Source organism: Oryzias latipes, chromosome 7 (assembly GCF_053564925.1).
Source record: "Oryzias latipes strain Hd-rR chromosome 7, Olatipes_Hd-rR_3.1".
Lineage (NCBI taxonomy): Eukaryota > Metazoa > Chordata > Actinopteri > Beloniformes > Adrianichthyidae > Oryzias > Oryzias latipes.
The window spans coordinates 18897607-18923692 of NC_136243.1; the positions used below are offsets into that span (position 1 = coordinate 18897607).

The 26086-nt window shown below is 40.6% G+C and overlaps 2 protein-coding genes across 55 annotated transcripts in view; both read left to right on the top strand.

Moving 5' to 3' along the window:
- The window catches only part of LOC101170677 (serine/threonine-protein kinase WNK2), a 34566-nt gene extending 23398 nt beyond the window's left edge, over window positions 1–11168 (top strand). For 22 of the 38 annotated variants that reach the window (XM_020704758.3, XM_020704759.3, XM_020704764.3 and 19 more), the window contains 9 exons: window positions 128–185; window positions 280–353; window positions 463–1046; window positions 1384–1613; window positions 1775–1990; window positions 3483–3581; window positions 5005–5049; window positions 5537–5829; window positions 8912–11168. In XM_020704758.3, coding sequence (XP_020560417.1) covers window positions 128–185; window positions 280–353; window positions 463–1046; window positions 1384–1613; window positions 1775–1990; window positions 3483–3581; window positions 5005–5049; window positions 5537–5829; window positions 8912–9250 — 1938 coding nt within the window. In that variant the 3' untranslated portion in view covers window positions 9251–11168. Of the gene's footprint in view, window positions 1–127; window positions 186–279; window positions 354–462; window positions 1047–1383; window positions 1614–1774; window positions 1991–3482; window positions 3582–5004; window positions 5050–5536; window positions 5830–8911 lie in introns of those variants that run through there. The other 16 variants (XM_020704761.3, XM_078950456.1, XM_078950466.1 and 13 more) reach the window with 6 other exon arrangements.
- Window positions 11169–13043: 1875 nt separating this feature from the next.
- On the top strand, window positions 13044–25909 carry brpf1 (bromodomain and PHD finger containing, 1). Of its 17 annotated transcripts, none has more exons than XM_011476739.4 (17): window positions 13044–13323; window positions 13671–13743; window positions 15433–16214; window positions 16378–16567; window positions 16658–16945; window positions 17058–17575; window positions 17654–17843; window positions 17923–18054; window positions 18173–18301; window positions 19133–19508; window positions 21259–21561; window positions 21683–21934; window positions 22035–22182; window positions 22317–22450; window positions 23805–23920; window positions 24008–24162; window positions 24850–25909. In XM_011476739.4, the coding sequence occupies exons 3-17, from the start codon at window positions 15478–15480 to the stop codon at window positions 25031–25033; spliced, it is 3852 nt and encodes a 1283-aa protein (XP_011475041.1). In that variant the 5' UTR covers window positions 13044–13323; window positions 13671–13743; window positions 15433–15477; the 3' UTR covers window positions 25034–25909.
- The last annotated feature ends 177 nt before the right edge of the window (window positions 25910–26086 follow it).

Below are 26086 nucleotides of genomic sequence, written 5' to 3' on the forward strand. Positions count from 1 at the left end.
TACTAAATCATCTTGAGTTATGGCTGATACACTCGAGGATAACTAGGTGTAAAACACTAAATTATAGTGTTTGCAATGTGTAAAAATAGTATTTTTATATGACCACACTCTGCTCTTTTTCTGTTAGCCACAGATTCCTGAGCGCACAGATGGTGTGGGTGCATCAAATGACTCTGCTTTGGCAGGTAGGAAGCTTTATTTATGTGCTGTCCATATTACCAACTAATCCAATTGAACAGTTTGAGCACATTTCAGTTTGTTTCTTCACTGCTTCCTAAGCTCCCAAAAGTGATTTCAACAGAAGAGATGTGTCTGACAGTTCCAGTTTATTCAGCTCCAAGAGCCGTTTTCAAGTAAGAATTTATTCTGTCTGTTCAGAAATAAATTTGTCCAAAAGAAAAGACCTCTGACCAAAAAAAAGTTTAAGAAATTTCAGTATGTGATGTATCATCTGCCTTTCAGATCATCCCCACTCCACAAGATGTCATATTCCCTTCAGAAAAAAGTACCAGCTGCAACTCCCCTGCACCCTCTAGTCGTTCTGCTGGCTCCCATACCCAGACCAGGGCCAAAACTGACCATGATGATGTAGGAACATCCAAACCCCACTGCAGAAACCGTTACTCTGCTCCACCAAACTTCTACCAAGCTGCTTCCAGTTCCGACGCCACCGCACGCCTCCCACCCAGAGCCCAGTCCGTTGACAGCTATCAGCAACACCAGTTGTCTCACGTGGACTCTGACTCTGCCGATGAGGAGAGCAGCAGCCTGGCGCTTCCTCCTTTTCACTCCACCCATGCAGCTCATGCTCTTTCTGAGCACAGTGGAAGCGACCTAATGAAGAGGGCAGTTGCCTTCTTAAGACGCTCCGGCCGTCACAAACCAGATCAGAGCTCAGAGTCCACGAGCAGAAAGTCTGTGGCAATAAACGGCCATGCATCTTCACCTCAGGCAGGACACACCCACTCATCTTACATGAGCAGTGACAATGACTCTGAGTTTGAAGATGCAGATATGAAGAAAGAACTACAGAAACTTCGAGAAAAGTAAAGTACCCTTCTCTCTGTTACCTTTGTCCATTGTTTTTGTGAAATCCTGTAGTAATATGGAAGCAAAGCCTAAAGAATTACTAAATTGTTTTATTTAAAACATTTGCTTCCTTTTGGTTTTGTATAATTAATCAGTATAATAACAGGTAGAGAATACACAATTTCAGAGGTATTTAATGCTTTTACACATTACTTAGATTAAGTGGTTATCTTTCAGTCTTGCCGAAACGAGTTTACGAATATATACACTGAATTGAGTCTTAGTAGCCTTTAGTACACATAACTGACTCGTCAGAGCTTGTACATTTATTTTCCTCTCGCATTTTCTCATTAGACACATGAAGGAGATCTCTGAGCTTCAGGCGTTTCAAAGGAGTGAGATTGAGCGTCTGTACAAGGAGCTTGGAAAAACTCTGCCTCCTAATCTCAGCCTGCTACATGCTGTTCCACCATCTGGTCGACGACGGAGAACAAGCAAGCACAGGCTGAAAGCTGGAAAACTGCTGAATCCCATGGTGCAGCACCTGAGAAATAATCTCAACGCTGCCAGTGCTGAAAAGAAAGGTGTGTGTGTGTGTGTGTGTGTGTGTGGGTTGAAGATGCGGAGATATTTTGGTAAAAAGTTCTAATAGAAAAGGGTTTTTGTCCCAGAAATTCTTGTTTAGCCCCAAACGACACTGAGGTTATAAATCAGTGATTCACACACTTTTATTTTTTTCATCAAGGTGAGAGTGCTGCTGGTTCATCCAGCTCCCCAGCTAGAAGTTCACTTCTATCAGATCGTTCTGCTCATTCCAGTGGCAGCAGCAGCTCCAGCAATCAGCCTAATGCTGTTCAGGAACAGGTCCACACCCAGCAGCCCTGTTCCCTGAAGGGCTCATTTTCCTCTGACAACATCTATGCTGGGCATCATGGAGATAGAACGGCTAACCCTGGTCAAGGTACTCTTCACATTAAAGGTTCATGCATGAAATGATGGATCACGAGGGCTACAAAAATTCCCCTTAAAGACACGATTAATATTTACCTGGACCACATTTCACAAATAAAAGGTTAAAAAATAATACTGTTAACTTCAAATTTAAAACTTTGTGTCCTGTGAACGCATTTTAGAATATTAATATCATGACTGATGGACACAATTTACATTTGTACGAAACAAAATTAAGTATATAACAGCAGTAATAAAGACATATCAGGAGATTTTGTTAAACAAATACAAGTTACAAAAGTTTTTTTCAACCTTTTTTAAGAATCTTTGGAAAAATGTAAATCTAAAAATTCAAGTCAATTTGAGTTTTATTTTTATTTCCACAAAGTTGTGATCTGGGAATTAAGTTCCACACAAATGATTTCTCCAAAGCAGAGTTTGATGCACTTTAATTACAGTTAATTAAAAGAAACAGCATTTTTGACCAGTGATAAATATATATGCATGTGTGGGATTTTAGTTTGTCATTTCATTGTTCATAAAAAAACACTTCCAGCACCAGAAGGTTTGTAGGTTTTGTGAGCTTATCGCCCTCCAAACTGTTTTAAGGTCTGGATGTTTACTTTTTTATTTGTCTGGATTTGTGACTCATTTGAGTCAGATCTCATATTTTCGTTTTTTTTTAAATGACTCATTTTGTGTTCATTGCTCGAACATTATTGTGAAGCCATCTTACCCCCTGAAAGAAGAATCCTAAACTAAGATCAAAACATGTTTTTTTATATAGTCATGTTAGAATTCTGTCTGTACTAACGTAAGCTTTATTTTCTTGTCATGCATCAATAAAACATCCTTTTAAATAATTAAGATGTCTGCATAAGCTTCAGCAAACAGCCAAGCACATTTTATTTTACAGTTGTTAGTTTTGCTAAGCAGAGAGTGGGTTCTAACTGAAAAGGTGTTGGTTTGTGCCGTTTCCTTCCTTCATCTCCTTTTTCCTCTCTAATTGCCAACAAAAGTGGTGGGGGGTGGCAAACTTCCAACTTCTTTTGGTAACAGTTTGAAGACCTGAGCCAAATACTATTTATGAGAAGCAATTGTTCTTTGTCTTAATGTTGTGCAACAAACCAAATTCTGTTGAGGAAGCAGCCAGTGAGCACAAACGTCCTTCATCAGCTATGTGCTGTCTTGATGCAGCCAAGCTGTGCATTTTTAATTACCGTACTCCTTTTGTGTTGATCTGTTCGGCGATCATCCCAAACAACAGTAGATGATAAATGTATACAAGTAACCAGCAGCAGCACTCTGGAGTGAGGCATAGTTGTTTTCAACAGAAGCTCTCTGGTCATTTGTAATTGTTGGGTAAAATTCTAAACAGACGTACAGTGAACCTTTTTATGTTGCATTGAATGGTGGGGTTTCTCATTTCAGTCTCTGTGCTTTTTTACAATTGGTCTTTCTTGTTTTTTTTCTCTTCTTCCCTCTTATATTCATTTTCACAGGCTGGACGGTTTTCCACCAAACATCAGAGAGAGTCACCTATAAATCTAGTAGCAAACCTCGCACTAGATTCCTCAGTGGACCTGTGTCTCTGTCCATCTGTTTGTATTTGTTCTTTTCTATTTCCTCTCACCCATAATCATACTCTCTTTAATCCTCAGTTTTTGTGATGTATTTTACAATCCTGAGAGGCCTCACCTGACTTCTTCACCCACTATTTTTAATTTTGTATCTGCCACCCTCACTTTTCCTCACACTCAAAATTTAATGTTTATATGTAAGGTTTATATAAACATGTTGTTTTCTAACAGCCTAATGGTATCATTTACATTCATATATGACATGCATATACCAGGAAAAAAAGATATACAATTGCAACAATTTAAATAGATGAACACGGTTTATTTATTTTTTTGCTTAATACATATGTACATTTTTCAAATTCTACATCTGCTAAGCTTGTTAACAACCGTCTAACTGTAGTGGGTCTCAACGTGAACAAATACAACCTCATATAGGTTATTTATTTATTGAAAGACCATTACCAGTACTTAACAAAAATGAAGCCCAAAAAGAAAATGTTATGGAAAAGAAATCAATTAAGTTTCTTTTGCCTTTCTATAAAGACCTGTTACACTTGGATGTTTTATCTGTTTAAAACATAAAGAGGTCTCTGCAACTTCTGCCCAATAATCCGCACCCCTCAAATCCAAACGCTTTTTGCTTAGAAAAAGAAACTGCCACCAGTTTGGCTTCTAAACACGAGATTTAGGTTGGATCCAACACATCTGGTGGTTATTTCACGAGTTTGTGTATTTACAAACAGACAAAAACAAAACCAGTTTTTGGTTCCTTAAAAATATTGTAAGTTAATATTAAAAATCTCTCAAAATAGCACTGGTGGTCAGTTCTTTCCTCTCCATCTCATCTTTTGATTGAGACGATCCACTTTTGCAGCCAGAAAGTAAAACTCTTTGAGAAGTTCACCGCCAGATGAACTTTAACATCAGTATTTTTTTTACTTGAAGAAGGGGATGCTTTTACCATTTTTTTTTTTAAATCCAGTCTTCCTTTTAATAGAAAAGTCTCTCTTTCACAGTCTCAATAAATTGAGAAATATTTGCTTATTAATATTTAACAAATGCTTTGGTGTCCTTTTGGTTTTTGGAGGCAGTTTTCTTCTTTGTCTCATTAAGGATAGAAAATACCTTCAGACATCTTTCAGACTTGTTGTTAGACTGGATATCATTGCATTAACACAACAAAAGGAGTAGTTGGACATTTGTTTCTAACACTGGTTACACACTTTTTAGTTGCTTTTGCTAATGATGGCCCAATTTAAAATGAACACCTAGATTCTTTCTTCCACTCTCACTCACAGACTTTTCAGTCCCTTCTTCTCCTTTCTCCCCTCAATTGTTTTGAAATCTGAATGTGCTTTGAAGCAACTTGTCCACATACTTGTGGTCTCTATTGTGTCCTGGCCTAACTGTTTGTGTCTTGTGCTGTTTTACCTTCTCGTAGGGTCCACTCTGAAACGCCTTTGTCTAGGCAAAGAACGCAGTAGTAGTAACTATCTTATTTACTCTTTCTCTGTATTTCTGACTATGTCCTTACTAAGTTAGTCCTTGTTTTTGTACACTTATGTACTTTATTACTCATTATTTAAAAATATTTGTTGAAGGTGTGGATATTGAGATTCTAGTGCTGCCTTTTTTTTAATTTTGCATGGCAATGTGCCTTTTTTTTTTCATTGTTGTTTCACTGCTTGCTAATTAAAATGTTTGTTTGTTTTTTTTTGGTTTCACATGGAAATCATTGTTGTTTTTTAATCCTTTGGCTGCTTGATTGGCAAAAATTTATTTAGTTGATGCGTTCCCAGTTCTCTTAGACTTGCTAAAAGGAGACTTTTCTTACAGTGCCGTTTTTGTTTATTTTGGTTTTTTCCCCCTATGAATTAAGTTCTGCCATATAGCAGCCAATTGATGTCACAGTAGTTTGTTGTTTTTGAGTTTTTCCAAACATTGCGGCCTGTAATCTGCGATTGTTTCCTCAGGGTCTTCTCTCAACACCAACACAGCACAGACCGCTTCTAGTCACCCACAGGCCGCCGTCACATCCGCCTCGCCATCGCCTCAGCAATTCACACGACTCGCTCAGGTCCAGTCCAACAACAGCAACAACAACCGAGGCACATTTACGGATGATCTTCACAAACTGGTGGATGACTGGACAAAGGAAACTGTAGCAGCAGCCAGTCAACCTCGACCCTCTCTGAACCAGATGAAACAAAGGCTCCAGCAAGGTCCCGAGAGCAAGCTGGCAGCCATGGGAGGGATCCCACCTGAGGTATCGGAAGCGTTCAGATTTATTTTAATTCTATTTTAAATGTTTGTGTTTTATTGTTGTTGTGGAGCTTCAATGGAAAGTAGTGACTGGGGTAGAGGTTGGCAGTTTCCTCCAGATGACTGACATGTGTGGACAATGAGATAAGGGAGACAGGAGGGAACTTGTATCATCCAGGGGGGGGAATAGAATGTAAATAAGGAAACTTGGTGATGAAACAAAGCAGTTCAGGATTGTATCCAGATAGAAAAACTTGAAAGGGGAAAACAAGGGGCACTGTGTTGCATTGTAAGGACATGTGTTCATGTTTTTTTTGCAGGGCTGAGAGATGGCAATGATATGCAGCAGGTTAGATGGTCTATGTCTATAGACCATAGCAGTCTTGCTATGGTTATCCTTTCAGCAGGGCTGGAAAAAGAGGTAGAATGTCAGGAAGGCCGTTTTTGTTTTTTATCTCAGGATTTTCCACATGAATGAGAGACTTGGTGTTATTTAGCCTCACTTTCTGCAGGTAATTTGGGGCTCCTAACAAACTTCTTTAGTCTGGGTAAATTATTTATGTACAAGAGGCCATTATCACTAGTATTAGTACTCACTAGTGATTCAAGTGCATTAGGTATAAAAATTGGACTGAAAACGCCACCTACACTAAAAAGGCGGAGAACCACATATACAGTCAGGACCATAAATATTTGGACAGAGACGCATTATTTTTCATTTTGTTTCTGTACATTATCACAGTGAATTTTAAATATAAGAACTCAGATGCCATTGAAGTGCAGACTTTTAGCTTTTATTCCAAACTAAAGCATTTTTTAAACACAATCCCTTCATTTTATGGGCTCGTAAGTAATTAGACAATGGACTCCCATGCTATTGCATGGGAATAACAATTCCCTTGTTATGTCATTATGAGTGAAGCTGATAAAAGGCCTGGAGTTGATTAGAGGACTCGTGCTTGCATTTTGAAGATTTTTCTGTGAACAGACAACATGCAGTCGAAGGAGCTCTCCATGCAGGTGAAAGGAGCCACCATTAACCCTTGTGCTATCTTAGCACCCCACCCTTATTTTGAAATGTTCTCCTTACCATGATAAAGGTGGAGAGGATTTCATGTAATCCATGGACACAAGTGAGGTTCACAAATCATTGAAGAAATATGGTTTAGCGCACTATCTAGTGGGTCTAGATGACCCAACTCCCAATGTTAGAGTGCCTAGGATAGCACAAGGGTTACGCTGAGAAAACAGAAAAAAAACATGCCAGAAATTGCTACAGTATTAGGAGTGGCAAAATCAACAGTGGGGTCCATCCTGAGGAAGAAAGAAAGCACTGGTGAACTCAGCAACGCAAAAAGACCTGGACGTCCACAGAAGACAACAGTGGTGGATGATCACAGAATCATTTCCATGATGAAGAGGAACCCGTTCACAACAGCCAACAAAGTGAACAACACTCTCCAGGAGGTAGGCGTATCAATATCCAAGTCCACCATAAGAAGATTGCATGAAAGTAGATATAGAGGGTACACTGCAAGATGCAAGCCACTCATAAGCCTCAAGAATAGGAAGGTAGATTGGACTTTGCTAAAAAGCATCTAAAAAAGCCAGCACAGTTCTGGAAAAACATTCCTTGGACAGATGAAACCAAAATCAACCTCTGGCCAAGTCAGTCACCTGATCTTAACCAAATTGAGCATGCATTTCACTTGTTGAAGACTAAACTTCAGACAGAAAGGCCCACAAACAAACAGCAACTGAAAGCTGCTACAGTAAAGGCCTGGCAGAGCATTCAGAAGGAGAAAACCCAGCATCTGGTGATGTCCATGAGTTCAAGACTTCAGGCTGTCATTGCCAACAAAGGGTTTTCAACCAAATATTAGTAATGACCATTTTGTTTTCAGTTATTCCATTTGTCCAATTACTTACGAGCCCATGAAATGAAGGGATTGTGTTTAAAAAATGCTTTAGTTTTTCACATTTTTATGCAATCTTTTTGTTCAACCCATGGAATAAAAGCTGAAAGTCTGCACTTCAATGGCATCTGAGCTGTTTTATTTAAAATTCACTGTGGTAAAGTACAGAAACTAAATTAGAAAAAAATGTGTCTGTGTCCAAATATTTATGGTCCTGACTGTACACTATTTGTGTTGAGAATGCAACTGGAGAAGAACAGATGTCAGAAGGAGCTTCATTGGGTTTCTGTAGATCTAGAGAGTATCACAGGATACAGAGAGATTTGTATAAAAAAATTCTGGAGTGGCCTAGAACTGTGTTTGAGTTGTGCAGGACATGAATTTGAGACAGTGGTGAGATGTGCTGTAGATTTAAGAGTCTAGATCAAGGTGAAAATGGGACTATACCAAGGATCAGCCTTGAGCCCCTTCTTGGTTGCTATGGTGATGGACAGACTGACAGGTTCGAAAATAAATCTCTGTGGACCGTGATGTTTGCAGATGAAATTGTGATTTGGAGTGAGAGCAGGAACAAATGGAGGAACATATAGAGAGATAGTTTGTTCTGGAAAGGAGAGGAATGTTTAGTCCCTCAAAGGTCAGTATCTGTGTGTAAATGAAGTCCCTTAAGTGAAACTGTTTGATTAAATGAAGCAAAGATTAAAGCAAACGCTGAAGAGGAATCAAGTCTGGAAAAGAAGTGAATAGAAGGTCAGAAAGGATACAGGACCATGTGAGGAAATGACCTGTGAGAAGTGTCCACAAGAATGAAAAGAAAGATGGAATAAGACCAGATGTTGTTGGTTTAGAGACGGTGGCTCTGAGGAAAACGAAACTATCAAAGCTGGAGATTCTCTTTGCAAGTGACTTGGACGGATAGGATGACTACATCAGAGGGACTGCTCATGTTAGATGTTTTTTTTCTGTGAAACCAGATGTAGATTCTGTGTCCATGTAGAAAACAGGCAAAGTGACCATGTTCCTTAGCATCCCAATGTTGGAACTGCCAGACAGGAACACTAGAGGGTTAAACTATGAAAAAAAATCCACAATCAAGAAATAACATTTGATCTTTGTATCATTTATATATAAATACAGTTCTTTATCATTTACAACTCTTTTCTATTTCAGACAAAATCCCAAGTTGTTGCCAGTAAGTTCCAACTTCCTCTCTCATGCCCAATGACTGCTGCTTTAGGCTCAGGCCTGCCCACAGGCACAGCACATTTCCATGCAATGACTCCTCCCAACTACAACGGCTCCTTTGGTGGGATGTTTCCTGGTCCTCTCTATCCACAGCAGTGGCCCGGGATGCCCAGTCCTGGAGGCTCTGTGGTTCCTGTGGGCTTGCTAGGTGCTTCAAGAGTGATGTCCTACACCACAATGGCAAACCCAGGGATCCAAACCTTCTCTTCGGTTGCACACAAACCTGAAAATAGCACTTCTTCAAAAACCACAAGGACTACCTGATCTCCTAGCTACAAATGTGTTGTCTACAGGACAGTCCAACTCCTCTCTGCTCCATCCACCAGAGACACAGGTCCACAGAGATATGTTGGCTTTCTGAAAACAACACGTTAATCTGTAGTTGACTGTGCGAGTCTGTATGTGTGTGTATCATATGTACCTATGCTTTTTGGCTTTGGTCTTAATGAAACTGAGCCATACTAAAAAAAAAACGTTTCTGCTGTGGTGATGAACCTATTTTTATGTTCTTTGTTACTCCGGTTTCCACATTGCTCAAACGTTTAGTTTTATGCGCCCTCTAAAGACTACACTGCAATCCAAATACCAGAGGCATGGGGTTCAGTAACAGGATAGTATTTCAGATTCAAGTATTTGCAGGAATGTAGTGCCTTGAACGTCTTTAAAATAATACATTTCTGCTGATTTTATTTGAAGGTTGCTTGAGTGAAACCTTTTTCCTTTCTCCTGCTTAAATAATAATAAAGTGTTTTAAATCGTTTACATTTCACCCTTGTTGGATGGAGTGCCATAGTAGTGAGATCAAACTTTATGAATGATTGGTAAAAACACAACAAATCCAGCAGTCAAATTTAACTCTTTCAGGTTAAATGGTTCAACTGGACACTACTTTTGATTGGACAGCCCGATAGCTGGCAGCTGTGCAGAGTAAAGGTGGTGTCCAGAGCCATTCACACTGTACAAAACTTATTTCTAAAGCATACGCCTGCGGTGGTGTTCTGATGAGAATGTAGCAATTAATGTGTCATGGCTTGAGGCTCAGAAGTGCAATTTAATCCCTCCACAGAAACTTTGACCGTGGCCTTGCCACAAGCCTTATCTTTGGTGTGTGCGACATAAGCAAGCTGAAATATTAAGCAAATTTGCAGCTCCTCGTCAATATACGGTCAGATCTAACCAGACAACATAAACGCACAAAAAACTACACATCAAACACTGGATTTTATCAATGCTAAATTTTTCAACTTTGCTGATAATCTGCATACACTGTGTAAAATGTTATGTGCAATCCACCACTCAACTGAGGTGTTTTTTGAAGTTTCTTTAAAGCATTTATATTTCTTTTTTTGGGATGCTGCTAAAAAAAGTGATTCCACTGTTCACTATTCTTTTCTACATTATATAAATAAGCATACGACTGCTTAAAGTAACAGAACATTCTGAAAAATCAGTGTTATTGCCTTCCTTGTTAAAAGATTTATTTCACAGGTCACTTTTGGTGTTGGCCTCTTTTGTTTTTTCCATATATTTTTAACAGTATATTGCCAAAAAAAAATAAATGACACGTGGGAGAATTGCACAACATATACTCTCCCTTTGTTCCATGTTAGAAACCCCCCACAGTGTAGATGGTGGGGATCAGCCAAACATGTTTCTTTTCCCACCAACAAGCATGGCTAACGTTACATATTCCACCATGCCAAAAGCGAGCAGATCTATGGTCACAAACTCACATTTCATGCAGACGTTTTCAGCACCCTAATCCTGCCAAAGCTGTGAACTGTATAGTTTTCTTGTAGCTTGTACTTGTACAATATTATTTAGGCTGTAAAGACTAACCGAGAGGAGGGGTTGATTTGATGTATATTATTCCATCAATTCGGTTTGAATTGGACTTTTATAGGATTTTATGCAGAGTCTTCTGCTTTGGTGAAATATTTCCAACAGTAAGAGATTTCTGTTCTCTTTCACTTGTATTCTGATGTGTTTATTCCCACCTCCTTTGTCTGAATGGAGAGCGGAGGAAGGAGTAAGCAGCGCTGGCTTATTCATTTTAAAAGCAGTGATCAGGCAGAGAGGGTTTTGCCTGCTGTGTGTCCCACTGCATAGTCCCACCCTGTTCTGCTGCACTCTAATCACAAACTATATGTTAAGAGAGAAATAAATATTTTGTGCTTGAAAAGGATTGTGTTTTGGTTTTTCTTATAAACTTGGACTGTTTTATACTTCCTTTAAGTTTGTAGAATCTGGAATAAATGGAGCCATTTGGCCTTTAAGTGTGGCGTTTGTTCACGTTGCAACACATTTTCTAAAAAGTTAGGACAATAAAGAACCTAAAATCTTCAGAAATCTTGACCCAGGGGTGACTGGACTTTTTGCGAAGAGGACCAGTTTTAAGTGAGGTGAAAATGTGAGGGCCAACCATTTGGAGATCCTTCTTAAAACCCTTCTAGTAAACCGTTAACCTCTTAAGACTTTGCTCTGGTTTAAAATGCATCATTTTATTTCATAGTCACAGGGCCCCAGTAAGCAGAATAAACTACTGTGGTAACACAACCCAAAATGTGATTTAAGAGGTCAATTGGAAACTAACTATTCAATGATTTATTTATAATGGAATACTTTTCATTTCTTCACACAGAACAAAAATACATTTAAATACATTTTTTTTAACTTACTGTGAATTTCATATTTGAAGACCAGAACTATAACAAAGAAAATGTCTCTCTGAAAAGAAAAAAAAAACCTTTTGTGAATATTAAATCTGGGTTCATTTGAAACTTTACATTTTATTTACAATTTAATGCTCACTGTAAACTTCTAAATTTAAATCACGAGACCAAAACAGTAACACAAAATTATCATATTCAGAAGTACAAAACACTTTTTTTCTTTTTATCTTTTTTATTTTTATTCATTTTATTTTATTTTTCATTAAAAAAAAAGTCTTCCCTTCTCATTTGGCCTTGGAGGCTCAGAAGGTCAAGTGTTTGTTACCAAAGGTTTACAACGACAAGTAGTCCTTAGAAAGGCGCCGGGGGTCCCATATTATTGATTGGATGACAGGATCCTGCGGACTGGTAGAAATGTGCATGCGGGCCACATGTGGCCAGACTTTGGACATGCATGCCTAACTGTATTTATTTGATGATGAAGAGTTTACAATTGACAGTCAAATTAAAAATTGTAATGCTTTACTTTGTAAATTATTTAACCATCTATTTTAAAAAAAATATGTAGCTTTGCATATTTCTACAGCAGATTTACATGGGATTTTGTTTTGCCTACACTAGGACAACTGTAAAATTCACAACATTTAGAAATAGAGAAATAATATTCATCTTCATTTTTACTAGACATTGCACTGTACAATAATATCTAACGCAAGCCACAGATTGGCAAATTTAACTAGGTCTGATAGCAAAATACAGAATAACTAGTAGGCATTGAGCATGAAAGGATGGAGTTCGTAATAACTTTTTTTTAATTGAACTTCAAACAAACATATACCCATAGCTGCAACAGAAAGACATACAAAGAATAAAATACAAACAAAAAAAATGAAAAATAACATTAACATTGTAGATCACAATACCAGGGATTGTCATACAACATGCGATCTTCAATGAAAATAGACAATTTTATAGCATTTTTGTTTTTTTTTATTAATTTCAGAGATTTAAAATATAAACTGATCTCTTTATTAAATGTATTGAATAATGGTTTGGTTTTTGAAAATCTGCTCTTATGAATGAAAAATTTCCCAGATATTTATAAAGTATTGAATGCCAAATCAAATAGATTATCACCAGAAACTACTCCAAATAATATGATGTGCTGTTCGTAATAACTAACAGGCTCACAGTTGAAATTCAAACACAGGCACTACACAAGACGCAAAGTCGTAAAATGGCTTGCTCTCGATTGGATCTTCTCTGAGATGAGCCCGCCCAATCTAACTGTAACAACCAATCAGCTACTCATACTCAACACAACCACCAATCAGAATGGAGCTCCCGCCCCCAGTATCCCTTTGTCTGATCCAATCAAAGAAAACGGTCGAATTAGATCCTGCTTTCCGTGTCGAATGTGTCGAACTGCCTCCGCTGCGCAGCGTTACTGCAATGGTTGCCCCTTTTGTTCATCCGTATTCCTGAATTGTTTAATACACAATGAAAGTACCTGGATATTTTATTGTTTCATAAAAACATCCCACTGCAATTACGATCTCTGTGATCTCATCTGGGATTTTTTTTAAATCAATTAAACTCGAACTGCTATCCTGAGCTGCTGTGAGGTTTCCGAAGCACGCAGTCTTTCTTGAGGAACGTGGAGTTGTAAGTGTTAATAACGCCAGTCATGAACTACAATGTTAACGTAATACTGTTATGTGGGGAATCTGTTCACATTTAAAGTTCTGAGTGGGAGCCAGTAGGCGACAACTTAGCAATTATCGCAATCCATCTCAGTCTATCATGTCCTGAAAACAAACTGACGTTCGTCAGACCCTTCGTCAAAAAGAAGTACGCACGGGCTTCCTTGGTTACTAGTAAAACACTCAAAAGACACAGTATCACAGAAAATAACATTTTTACTAGCATTAGTTTGGTCAAGCGTTTGAATTCCCCACTATTGTTTGTTAGTCTCACAAAACCCGATGTTAAACTGTCAAATCGCTGCCCAGTCTCCGGAATCACCAGGGTGAGGTCGTTATGGAGGGAAACACCGGGGTTGAATGACTCCAGCCAGCCTGCAGTGTACGTAACTCCAAATACTTTCCAGAATTGTGTATTTGTAGTTCTACCGAGATGCTCTGTGGTGTTTACGTTGACATGTCTTTCTTTGTTTCGCTAACGTTTACCACGGGAACTCAGCTACAGTTTTAGCAAAGCGAATTAAACGTCACCGTGAAGTATGCAACTGAAAAGCAACACAACAGTAAGGACTAAAGTAAAGATGGCTCTGCTCAATGTTTAATTGCGTTTGTGTTTATGGAGGCTACGTTACAGTTATTGGCGCTATTCGCTTCGTGACCTAATGTTGTTTGCTAGCTGTTGTTAGCATGATGGCTAATAGCGCTTTCTGTTGTCATTGTTTGTGGAGGCGACTGAAAACGCTAGTTAACAAGATTAAAGCTACGTGTTTGAGTTTCTCTTAGAAATATAAACTCTGTTATTTTAATTGTTTTTTTTATTTTGTTACTGGATTTTAATTTATTTTCCTTGTGTTTCCTTTAGCCTGTGAACAGTGGTGTATTGCTGTAGTTTTATTGTAATGGTCACCTCAGCTTCACTGAAGATGTAAGGGTCGTAGTAATGGCACTGAAATGCACCTGTTACTGGGAGACATTTGCAACTATTTATTTGTCACTACAACTACGGGAAGCCTCTTGGTTACATGACTTCACCGTACCCAGCTCACGAGGATGTATTAAAGCAATCAACAAAAATCATTTCCTGCTAAAAATCCCACCAATTTAAGTTAATTTGCAAGTTTTCACATAAACTTTTGATTTATTGTTACAATAACTCTAAGACGTAGTTTAACTAGGGGTGTAACGATTCCTTTTTAACAATGATTCGATCCATTTAAAGATTTGTGGTTGAAGATACGATTTATAGTCAATATAGGTTCATTTTGAACAATCCCGTTCACTGACCTAAAGTTGATCCAGGACAACTTTAGCCAGAAATTCAAGCAGTGTGACTCAGACATAAATACCTGGGTACTGAACAGGTGAAGTTTTCCAGATTTCTTGCAAGATAATTAAGTGTAAATGAAACAAACACGTTAACAAGAATCAATGGCAAATCCGTTCACATTTTAGTTTCATAAAGTTCAGCCCACTGTTGTTTTTTTCACGTAAAATATTACAAACAGAACATTATTAGACCATTCGACCACACTGCATGGTCACATCTTTGCAAAGTCATAGTATTTCTACACTATAATGATGCCATAATCCATTTTTGCTGACATAACGCAAGTTGACATTCTCTGATGCACTTGGTTGTTTTTACGTTATAGGAAAATAAACCCACCGTGCCTCAGTCCAAATAGTATTTTCCAATATCGATATAATCAATTTATTTCATTTTGAAATTGTTTTATAATGGTAAAGGTCAATTCGGTTGGATTGTAGGAATACAAAATCCATTCATCGATTAATCATTGCACCCCTTGGTTTAACCAACAAATCCTTTGATCAAAGTTTGAGTTAAACGTTAAAAGTTACCACTTCACATAGCTGATTTCGCAGACAACTGACAAATCTAATAATTTGTATTAATCATCAAAGGAAATACACAAATATTTACACCATATCAATATAGGTTTCTCAAATTTAAAAGAAAAAAGTTAGTTACTCTTCTGATATGTTGTACTATCACCTAAAGACATCTGGTCAGTGTTACATCTTGGCTCCCATTTGTGTTTTCCTGTTACAGATGTAAACTTGAGCATCATATGTCCCAGCAGTGTCTGTTGGCACAATGGGGCTGGATTTTGATGTAAAGACATTCTGTCACAATCTTAGGGCCACCAAGCCCCCTTATGAGTGTCCTGTGGAGACTTGTCGTAAGGTCTACAAGAGCTACAGTGGCATTGAGTATCACCTGTACCATTATGACCATGACAATCCAACTCCTGCACAGACTATGCCACAGAAGAAGAGGAAAGGACGGCCCCCTCGAGCCTCTCTGACTGGTTCAGCGGATACGGATGATGGCGGAGGCAATGGAGGACAGGGTCATGAAGGAAACACGCCGGGGAGCCCCAGCCGATCAGAGCACTCCCACTCTCCGGGGAGGGAGACCATGACCTATGCCCAGGCACAGAGCATGGTCGAACTGGAGATCCAAGGCCGTGTTCATCGCATTAGCATCTTCGAAAACATTGATGTGGTGTCAGAGGAGGACAGCGATGCTGATGATGCGCTGCCATCTGGAACTGGCAATAGCACGGGAGGTGTGTGTAACGGCGGCGACGGTGGAGGTGGAGGCAGTGAAGTGGGAGGGAGCTGCAAAGACCGTTCTGATATCACATCCTCCAACGGGGCCAAAGCAACACCAAAGACTGGGAAGCATAAGAGCAAAGCAAAGAAGAAGGATGGCTCATCTCATCACCACAACTCTCAGTCTGGTCCTGCCGTCAAACTCCCAGAAGCTGTGTTTAGAGAACTGGACCAAGATAGACCCGATGCCCCCCCTCGACCATCATCTTACTACAGGTAAGTGTTCAGGACCCCAATGGGATTCATAACTATTTGCAAAGCATACCTGTTTGATGCTGTTAGACATTTATTTTCCATTCTCCATGTGCTAGAACTGTTATCCGGTTCATTTTGGCTCATCTTAACCACATTAACCCTCCCTACCGATTCTATTCCTCAGGTATATTGATAAGTCAGCAGAGGAGCTGGATGAGGAGGTCGAGTATGATATTGATGAGGAGGATTATATCTGGCTTGGTATCATGAACGATAAGCGGCGGCGTGATGGCGTGCCCCCCATCCCTCAGGAGGTCTTTGAGTACCTCATGGACCGATTGGAGAAGGAGTCCTACTTTGAAAGCCACAACAAGGTAGTTTAAGTTCATACAAGAACACGGTTTCAGCACTGAAACTTCCATGGATTGCTTTAAAGTTTTGGCGTCTCTTGTTGGATTTCTCAGACCGATCCCAGTACCTTAATTGACGAGGATGCCGTCTGCTGCATCTGTAACGATGGAGAGTGTCAGAACAGCAACGTCATCTTGTTTTGCGACATGTGCAACTTGGCCGTTCACCAGGAGTGCTATGGTGTGCCCTATATCCCCGAGGGTCAGTGGTTGTGCCGTCGCTGCTTGCAGTCACCGAGCAGAGCTGTGGACTGTGCTCTTTGTCCCAACAAGGGAGGCGCTTTCAAACAGACGGATGACTCGCGCTGGGCTCATGTAGTGTGTGCTCTCTGGATCCCAGAGGTAAAATCTGCACCACCTTACTACATAAATGCTGGTTTAGTGATGAACTCCATCTATTGTCTTAGTAAAGCTAATTTTTTAAATTCCTGTTGTGCTTTTTTTTTTTTTTTAGGTGTGCTTTGCTAACACAGTCTTCCTCGAGCCAATTGATAGCATCGAGCACATCCCTCCTGCGCGCTGGAAGCTCACCTGCTACATCTGCAAGCAGCGAGGCTCAGGTGCCTGCATCCAGTGTCACAAAGCCAACTGTTACACAGCCTTCCACGTCACCTGTGCACAGCAGGCTGGCCTCTATATGAAAATGGAGCCTGTCAGAGAGACTGGGGCCAACGGCACCTCTTTTAGCGTTCGCAAGACGGCATACTGTGACATCCACACGCCCCCGGGCTCAGCCCGACCTTTAGGAGGGGTGGGAGGGGCCAGCATGGGGTCATCCCACAGTGAAGGAGAGCTTGAGGATGACGATGAGCCCAGTCTGTGCAACGACGATGACTCCAAGGGCTGGAGCTCGGAAAGAGCAAAGAGGGCGAAAGCCAAATCCAGGCTGAAGATGAAAAAGGCAAGGAAGATCTTGGCAGAGAGAAGAGCTGCTGCACCAGTAGTGTCTGTGCCCTGCATACCTCCACACAGGTAGGCGTGTGCATTACAGGGCTTTTGCCTATTAAGTGTAGGGCTCCTGGAACATAATCGCTGTCTGCTTCTCTGTAGGCTCAGTAAAATCACAAGCAACTTGACGGTACCCAGGAAGAGTCAGTTCATGCAGCGACTTCACAGCTACTGGACCCTCAAGAGGCAAAGTCGCAATGGTGTGCCTCTTCTGCGACGGCTTCAGACGCACCTGCCCTCCCACCGGCATGTTGAACCACATCCACCACAGCCTTCAGCACAAGTTGCATCTGTAAGTATTAACTACTAAGAAAATTCAGCGTCGTCTGCTCAAACGTGTTAACGGCTTTTTGTTTCATTTGGTGTTTCAGAGAGACAGTGAAGAAAAACAGACTGCCTTGAAGGAGCAGCTGAAAGCTTGGCAGAGGCTGAGGCATGACCTGGAAAGAGCCAGGCTGCTGGTGGAGCTCATCCGGAAGAGGGAGAAACTCAAGAGGGAGACGGTGAGATACGGCGTCGAGACTTTCACAGGGTTTTAGTGTTTCACTGTAACAGACTTGTTTTTCTGTGTGTTTTTGTACGTTGACATGTGAACACTTCTAAAAATGTGCTTGCTTTCAGATTAAAGTGCAGCAGATGGTGCTGGAAATGCAGCTGACTCCTTTCCTAGTTCTTCTGAGAAGTACATTGGAACAGCTACAGGAAAGAGACACTAACAACTTTTTTACTGAGCCTGTGCCACTTGAAGAGGTGAATTACCAGACGAAAGCTTTTTTGTTCTCAAAATATCTTTACATTTGTAAAGTCTGATTACTCTTGTTCATTTGTTAAATTTGCAAATATTTAGGTTTACTTTCTGCACTGCACTTCCAAAAATTCAGCATTGATTTGTTTGCGTAATACCAGTAAAAGCTTTTTTCTATGCAATCGAATTTTAACTTTAAAGTCCCCCTCATCTTTTGGTCTGTTTTAAATGCGTTCCCAGTGGTCTTTTAATCATGATTATGTTGTCTTAAGGTAAAATAAAAAAAAAACTTGTGTTGTTTTCTAGGACATAGTTTCTGCAGAGCTGCAGTAATTCATCAGAAACTCTGAGTTGTGGGCAGAACTGTTGGGCTGGAGTAGGTCTGCCCACCCCCACTTCCCATCATCCTTTTGTTTAAACTCTTTCCTGCTAGCATACAGCCCCTCACAACCCCAACCTAAAGTTAACAGTGCAACAAAAATGGCGAGCGATGTTGGAGCTTTCCAGCTGTACAGTTTTGAGCCAGATGTTAGCTGACGAGGAAAACGAAGACGTACATGGATCTAGTCATCTACAAATGGATTTATCAGAATAGGGCGGAATTTTGTACTGTGCAAATATACCGGTACACTTTTTCAAAGTGCTTTTTTGTTTGTTTTTTTGCATCAGCCCCTGATTTGCAACAATTTGAAATAAAGAAATACTCTGAAATGCAGTTTTTATGGTTAATTTCCTAAAAGTATGTCCTTCATCATGAGACAAATGCTACAAAACCCCAAAAACACAATTTTCATTGGATTGCATCTTCTTACTGATCATTTCCATTTACTTTGCAGGTTCCAGATTACCTGGAGCATATTGACACTCCGATGGACTTTCAGACCATGTGGAACCTGCTGGAGTCCCATCGCTACCTCACTTTTGAGGCCTTCGAGGGGGACTTTGGCCTCATCGTTAACAACTGTCTCAAATACAATGCTAAGGACACGGTGTTTTACCGCGCTGCCCTGCGGCTCAGAGAGATGGGCGGGGCAGTCATAAGGGCCGCGAAGCGGCAAGCTGATCGGATAGGTTTCGACTATGAGAGCGGGATGCACCTTCACCGGGAGACTAGCCCAGACACCCGTCGGGAACAGGAGAGAGACCGAGAGCGGGAACGAGAACGAGAGAGGGACAGAGAAAGAGAGCGGACGCTGTCTTCCAATGAAGATGGTAGGTGCTTCTTTTTCACTTTTCCTAAAGATTTTTTGGTCAAAACATTTGAAGAAGAGGAAAAAAATAAATGTCCTAATTTGTAGAAAACATCTGGGTCATTCATTTTTGAGGAATTTGGATAAGATAATTTACACAAGTGGTCCCCAACCCCTGTCCCGAGGACCAGTGGCTGTCCGTGGGACAGATGGTACCAGGCAGCCGTGGGGGAAAAAAATGACCTACATTTTCTCAGTTTTTTAAATAATCTTATTTTGAAGGAAGTTTTCTTTTAGAAAGCTACTGGATTCTCCCCACCACATCTAAATCAGTCATCAGACATGTCAAGCTGCTTGATCACGTGTTAAAAAATCTATTCACTATTTTCTGAAAGCAGCTGCAACGACCACTAAATAAAAAGATAGCAAAAAATAAACATATTTGGAGAATTTCGAAACACAGAAAAGTGCCAATGAGGAAACAGAAAATCCGCCTTTGACTTTAAAGAAATCAGAAAAAAAACAGGAGTCTTTACTCTAAATATGGATTTATTGCAACAGTTGTTCTCACACACCATAAAAATGCATCATATTCGGCAACCATATGTCTAATGTTACAGGGATGCTGACTGTAAAGTTGATCAAGTGGTGGATTTATTTTTATTTTTAGAAAATACCAGTTTTAGCGACTTTTTTTTACTTGTTTTATTTATCCATCACACCGTAAGAGTCTGATAAGACTGAAGTGAGCTGATTTTTAGCTTCCACGTTGTAATTTCTGGGTTAAGGAAAAATCTATATCACATTGTAATGGCTTCTACATAATATGTAGCTTACAAGTAAAGTTTAAAGCAGATGCGGATATTTTATAGGAGATGAAGATAAACTTTACTCTCACAAGTTAAGGGAAAGTGGGGGCTTAAGAAAATAAAAAGGACTCCCACTTCAGCCACTTGCAGGCCAGACCGTGAAAATGTAGTCTGACATTAAACCCCTCTGAGGCCTGAAAAAGGTTGGGGACCACTGATTTACATAATCCATTCATCTATTTATACCTGCTTCATCCTAAAGCGGGGTTATGGTTGTTGCTTAAGCCTAACCCAGCTATGATGGGATGAAGGCAGGTCTGACCCTGACATGAGAGAATATCACACATGTACTATTGAGGGGCAACTTGGAGTCCCCAAATATTCAATGAAATATGGTTCTGGACTGTGGGACCAACCTATCTGAAAAGAATCCACACAGAAAGGATTCAGTTGGGATTTGAACCAGGGACATTCTGGCTTTGAGGCAACAGTGCTGACAAGCTCATTTTTTCTCCCTTTTAGTCTCTCAAGAAAACCTTGGTTGTGATCTGGCACTTTATAAATGAACTGAATTAAATTAAATTACAAAACACTGTATCCCAATTTGCAACATATTGTTTGTTAAAATGTTGATATAACAACAGTTTTGTGCAGACTTTGATGCAAAGAAAGTGTTCAAATCTTGGTTGCAGTGAATGCATATGGCCAATAGATGGCGTATGTCATTCATGCACTTGAATTGGGCCTAAAATGCAGCCACAGTTTTTTTAACTGCATTCACTTTACTGTATATTCCTAAAAAACACAAAATATAATTTTTACAATTTGTTTTTTCTTTCTTTTTGAGAAACCTAAATAGTTGTTTACACTAAAACAGCCATTTTCTCTCTGTTTTCCACACATTCAACAGTTTTGATGTGAAGCCAGATTTTCAAAAGCTATGACAATCCCTGCCTCCCACAGAACTGCTTCTGCCAGAGAACAGGCGGCGGCTGCCTCTGGAAGAGCAGCTGCATTACCTGCAGGCGCGCCTCGACGAGGTCAACTCAGGAAAGCACAGCATCGGTCAGTCTCGCAGAGCCAAAGCTCTAAGAAAGGAGATCAGCGTGATCAAGAGGAAGCTTGCGCATCAGCGGGAGGGAGGCTCCGGTATGGGGGTCAGAGAGTCTGTGGGTGACCGGGGCTTGTCTCTCCCTCATCACTCATCTTCTGCAGGACACCATGATGAGGGTGGAGAGAGCAGCAGTCAAGAAATTGGAGGAAAAGGTCAGTCTCTGAGCATGTTTTGAAAATGCTCAGACACTATCACAATATTTTGACTATCAGAAAAATGAACATTCGTTTGTGTCTGTGCAATAGGACCTAACTGTATCTTCTTCTTCTCTAGCACCAGAGGTTGGACGTAGGACGTCCGTCCTTTTCTCTAAGAAGAACCAGAAAATGGCTGGACCCCCCAAAAGGCCAGGGCGTCCCCCAAAGAACCGGGATGCTGGCTATCCTGGTGCTGGGGTGAGCCAAAGCCCCATCGGCCCCCCACAGCTGGCTTTACTGCCAACGGGCAAGCCGAGGAAGAGGCCCCGAAGCCCCCACACCAGCTCCAGCTCTGACAGCGACAGTGACAATGACGACTTGCTCCCAGGTAGAATCTAGGCCGTTTTCCAAAAAAAGAAAATTCATGCTTGTAGTGTTTCATTTGTAAGTCCCACACTGACTTTCTTGTCTGTGTCTCTTACTCTCAGGTTTACCAAGTAACGGCTTTGATACAGGAAACCAGCCTGTGACGGAAAGTTTCCGTGTGTACAGAAGTGAGTCTCGTCTCCCTCGTTCAAGCTCAGATTCTGAGTCCACAACCAGCAGCAGCAGCAGTGCAGCATCTGACAGGACCAGGTACTTTGCTTTAAACCCTTTGTTGCAGTCAAAGAGACCCCCAATTAGACGTAGTTTCAGAGCAAACAAGTAGGCTTTTTATTTGTTCGTTTGTGTTGAACTGGTAATGATATTCTTGTGTGTTTTTGTCTCAGCACAACCCCGTCTAAGCAGGGCAGAGGAAAGGCATCATTTCCACGCTCCGCCTTCCATGAGGACAGCAGTGAGGAAACTTCCGGCACTGAAAATGATTCATACTCTGTTGGAGGATCGCGGAGCGTCTCACATTGTAAGCTTAGTTCCCCACAGACAAAGCCGCACAGTGCGAGTGTGGGCGTTTATTTTGAGTCCTGATCTTATCTCATTTAACCATTCTTTCTAGTACTGCCTTTGTATGTGACTTCATGTCTGACACCACTTGTCTCTAACTTCAGAATTCGATGCTTGTATAGAAAAATAAACATCAAAATCTGCCTCTCCTCAAGGTTAAGTGAGAATCCAAATCTTTTTACATTTAATAAAATTCCCACTGGCGAGTGGAGATGCCAAACGTTGGTTCTCCAGAGTGGCAACTATTCTTCTAGCTGTCTTTGCCTTTACTGTTGTTGGGTCAGGAGCATTCAGTCCATCTAAACCTGGACTGATTTAGCACCAAGTGATGCAGGGAGAACTGGAAAACAGGCAGGGAGGAAGTTCTTGAGGACCAGATGGTCCTTTCCTCACCTGAGTAGATTATGAAGCCACTCAAACACCTGATGACCTGCTTACCACCTGGCGTTTTGATTGGGTTTTAGCAGACCGTCCAGCTTCTGTTTCTCATTAAACTTAGATTTGGCAGAAATGCTTTAACATGAAAACGTAGTCATGGTTTATTTCCTGTTTTAGCCATGATGTATGTGTTCAATTCATTTATGGGTTTTCCTGCATTCTGCTTTTAAATAGAGATTTTTGTGATTGTAACGGATAAATGTCTGAGACATCATTTAATCTTTTTAATGTGCTAAAACAAAACACGTATTTATTTTAGAATCATTCAGTGTTAATGAAAATAGTTCCATGCAACGCTTTTTATTGCAAAATTTAAAGCTACACATCAAAGTAATGACTCGCATGTGCAACCAAACAGCAGGTTGTGCAGCAGAGTAGCCAAATGAGCTAGCAGTATGTTAGTCAGAAGATCAACAACAGAGCATTCCCACTACCACTAAATGAAGGCTTTAACACTGGAGATGTTGCAGGTTACTCCTAAATAGCACACACTCTTTGACATACCGTAACTCCTTGACAAATCACGCGATCAACATGAATCAGTTTATTTTGAATAGCAGCTTTTCATATCGTCTTTGCACCCATATTCAACACATTGCTAATGTAAAATGTTGCATTACGGCGCAAAGCCACTTTCCTCTGTGACAGAATCAGCTGGTTTACGTTGATTGCACGTCACTGCTGTTAAGTGTGAAGCATCAGGCTTCTTTCTCCTCTTCAGAATCTGCTAGAATTACATTAAGTATGTTAAAAGTAGAAGAGTTACCGTAAAGACTGCTCGAATGCTTTAAATGCTCCCATGTTTAAGATTTACCACCAAAAAGATAACAAAAAAAAAGACAGCTGGATAAAAGAACAACCATCTTTGCCCTCAGTGGTTCGTGGCCGGGACAGGTCAGGATGTTGGATGACCTCTGATGATTATTCGTCTCTGGAGGCTCTGGACCTGGTGTGGGCCAAGTGCAGAGGCTATCCCTCTTACCCTGCCCTGGTGAGACTCACAGGATTTGTAGTGTAATCTGGATCTGAGTTGTTGGTTTGTGTGTCTTATCCTCTTTGTGCCACTGTTCCCCTGCAGATAATTGACCCCAAAATGCCCAGGGAGGGGGTATTTCACCGGGGTGTCCCAATCCCTGTGCCTCCTGTGGATGTGCTGAAACTTGGGGAGCAGATGACCCAGGAGGCGAGGGAGCACCTCTTCCTTGTTCTTTTCTTTGACAACAAAAGGACTTGGTAAATGTATTTTGGTTTATTTCATTGTTTTAATCCTACCCAACTGACAGTGGAGTTGTCGGTAGTTTTACCTCTCAAATGTAAACTTTTACTTTGTTTTAATTAGCTTCTTTTATCAACCTCACGTTTAGTGTAGAAACTTTTCTGGTAAAAGGAGGAGGCAGTGTGCTAAAAAGTCAAACTATCTTGCAAAAACCAAGCTTTTGATGTTATTGGGTGCTGAGAAGGCAAATGAGTTTGCGGCAACACTTCAAAGCAACTGCAGCTGTTGTACAAGGTGAGAGACATCAGCTCATTTAGCAGAAATAGGACAAACTTTGTTTCTGAGTATGAGAGGGAAAGACCACGCAGCGTTTTAGGTCACTGTGTGCAAAGCCTCTGCTCTAGCATTTGCTCCGTTTGCAGAAAAAGAACAATCAAAGGTGGAGAAAACTGATGAAGGCTGTAAAGCTGTTCGTGCCTCAAGCAGAAGCTTATCTTGTCGTCACGCAAGTCACACCCTGTAAAGAATCAGGAACTCCACAGGAAACAATGGACCCCAGAGAGTTTTGTACTTTTGTAATCATGGGGATTCTCTCAGCTTACTCATTTAAATAGTTTTTTCATTTTCTTTTGAAGCAAACATTTAAGTAAATCAAATGTAGTCTACAGGAATAACTAAGAGAACCTGTGTTTTTGTCCATGCAGGCAGTGGCTGCCTCGCTCTAAGCTGGTGCCACTTGGAGTGGACCAGGAGCTCGACAAGGAGAAGATGCTAGAGGGCCGGAAATCCAACATTCGGAAATCGGTGCAAGTGGCCTATCACCGCGCCATGCAGCACCGCAGCAAAGTACAGGGGGACCCCAGCAGTGAGACCAGTGATAGTGACTGAAGCCAAACAGACGCTACATGCCGCTTCTTCCAAGTGTTGGTGACTAAATCCATCCGGTCCGTGAGCCTGAACAGTGCCAGTAGCAAAGAGTGGAAAAGAAAAGAAAAAGCCCACTTCTTTGGCCCCTCCCCCAGCTACACAAACAGTCATGCACACTACACAGAATTTTACCAACATGTAAAATATTGTAACTAAGAGAACTGAAACGGTGATATTGAAAAAAATTATTTTGAAAATATACGATGAGAATCATAAATCAAAGTATTCCAGATATGTTGTGGTCGATATGTTTAAAAGCAAACGCGATCATGGTTTACAGACTGAAAAATACGGAGCTTTTTATCACACTATGCCTCCCCACATCACACAATCCCACCTGTAATGTTATATATGAACGGCGAAATGCATGTTTCAACGCACAGATCCTGAGGTACAGGTTGGAAACGCTGCCCCTCTCAACACATCTCCACATCCTTTCTCCACCTTTTTTTTATAAAGAGAAACAAGCCTGGTGCTAATGTTGTCGTTTGTCAGAGGAGCACAGAGACATTGCTGCCAACCCTCGTTGTCGAATCAATGTTACTGTAATTTATTGTTTTTAATAAGGTCCATTTTTTTCCCCAATCATGGACTAATAGCAATGATCACTCCGACTGCACAGCCGTCTTTGTCGCTCATGTTGTCTCTTTTTTTTAACATGTGTACCTGTCACTTGCTTTGGACTCGGTTAACAAACAAAGACTAAAAAGAAAAACACAAATGCCTCACTGTCTGTCTGAGTCTCAGGCTGTTGGCTTTAGATCTTTTATATATACACATTGCATAAAAATATGAGTTTAATAATAATAAAAAAAAAGGATTCTTGTTTTTTTTTAACTTGTGCTGTGATTATTTTGTTTACCCTAACTGTGCTTTTCAGATGATTCTCTGGGGAATTTGGCTCATATTCAGCCGAAGGTGATGATCCTGCCAGTGATCCATCTCAATGGAAAAGTTCAGTCATAATTATGTGCTGCCAACACACCATAACATGACCAGTCAAGTTATTGCCTG

Bases quoted from the DNA above. Each gene is read 5' to 3' on its own strand.
- brpf1 (XM_011476739.4), top strand. From the start codon at position 15,478: ATGGGGCTGGATTTTGATGTAAAGACATTCTGTCACAATCTTAGGGCC. The intron at 16,568-16,657 runs GTAGTTTAAGTT...TGGATTTCTCAG, and splicing joins ACTTTGAAAGCCACAACAAG to ACCGATCCCAGTACCTTAAT. The intron at 22,451-23,804 runs GTAAGCTTAGTT...CTTTGCCCTCAG, and splicing joins ATCGCGGAGCGTCTCACATT to TGGTTCGTGGCCGGGACAGG.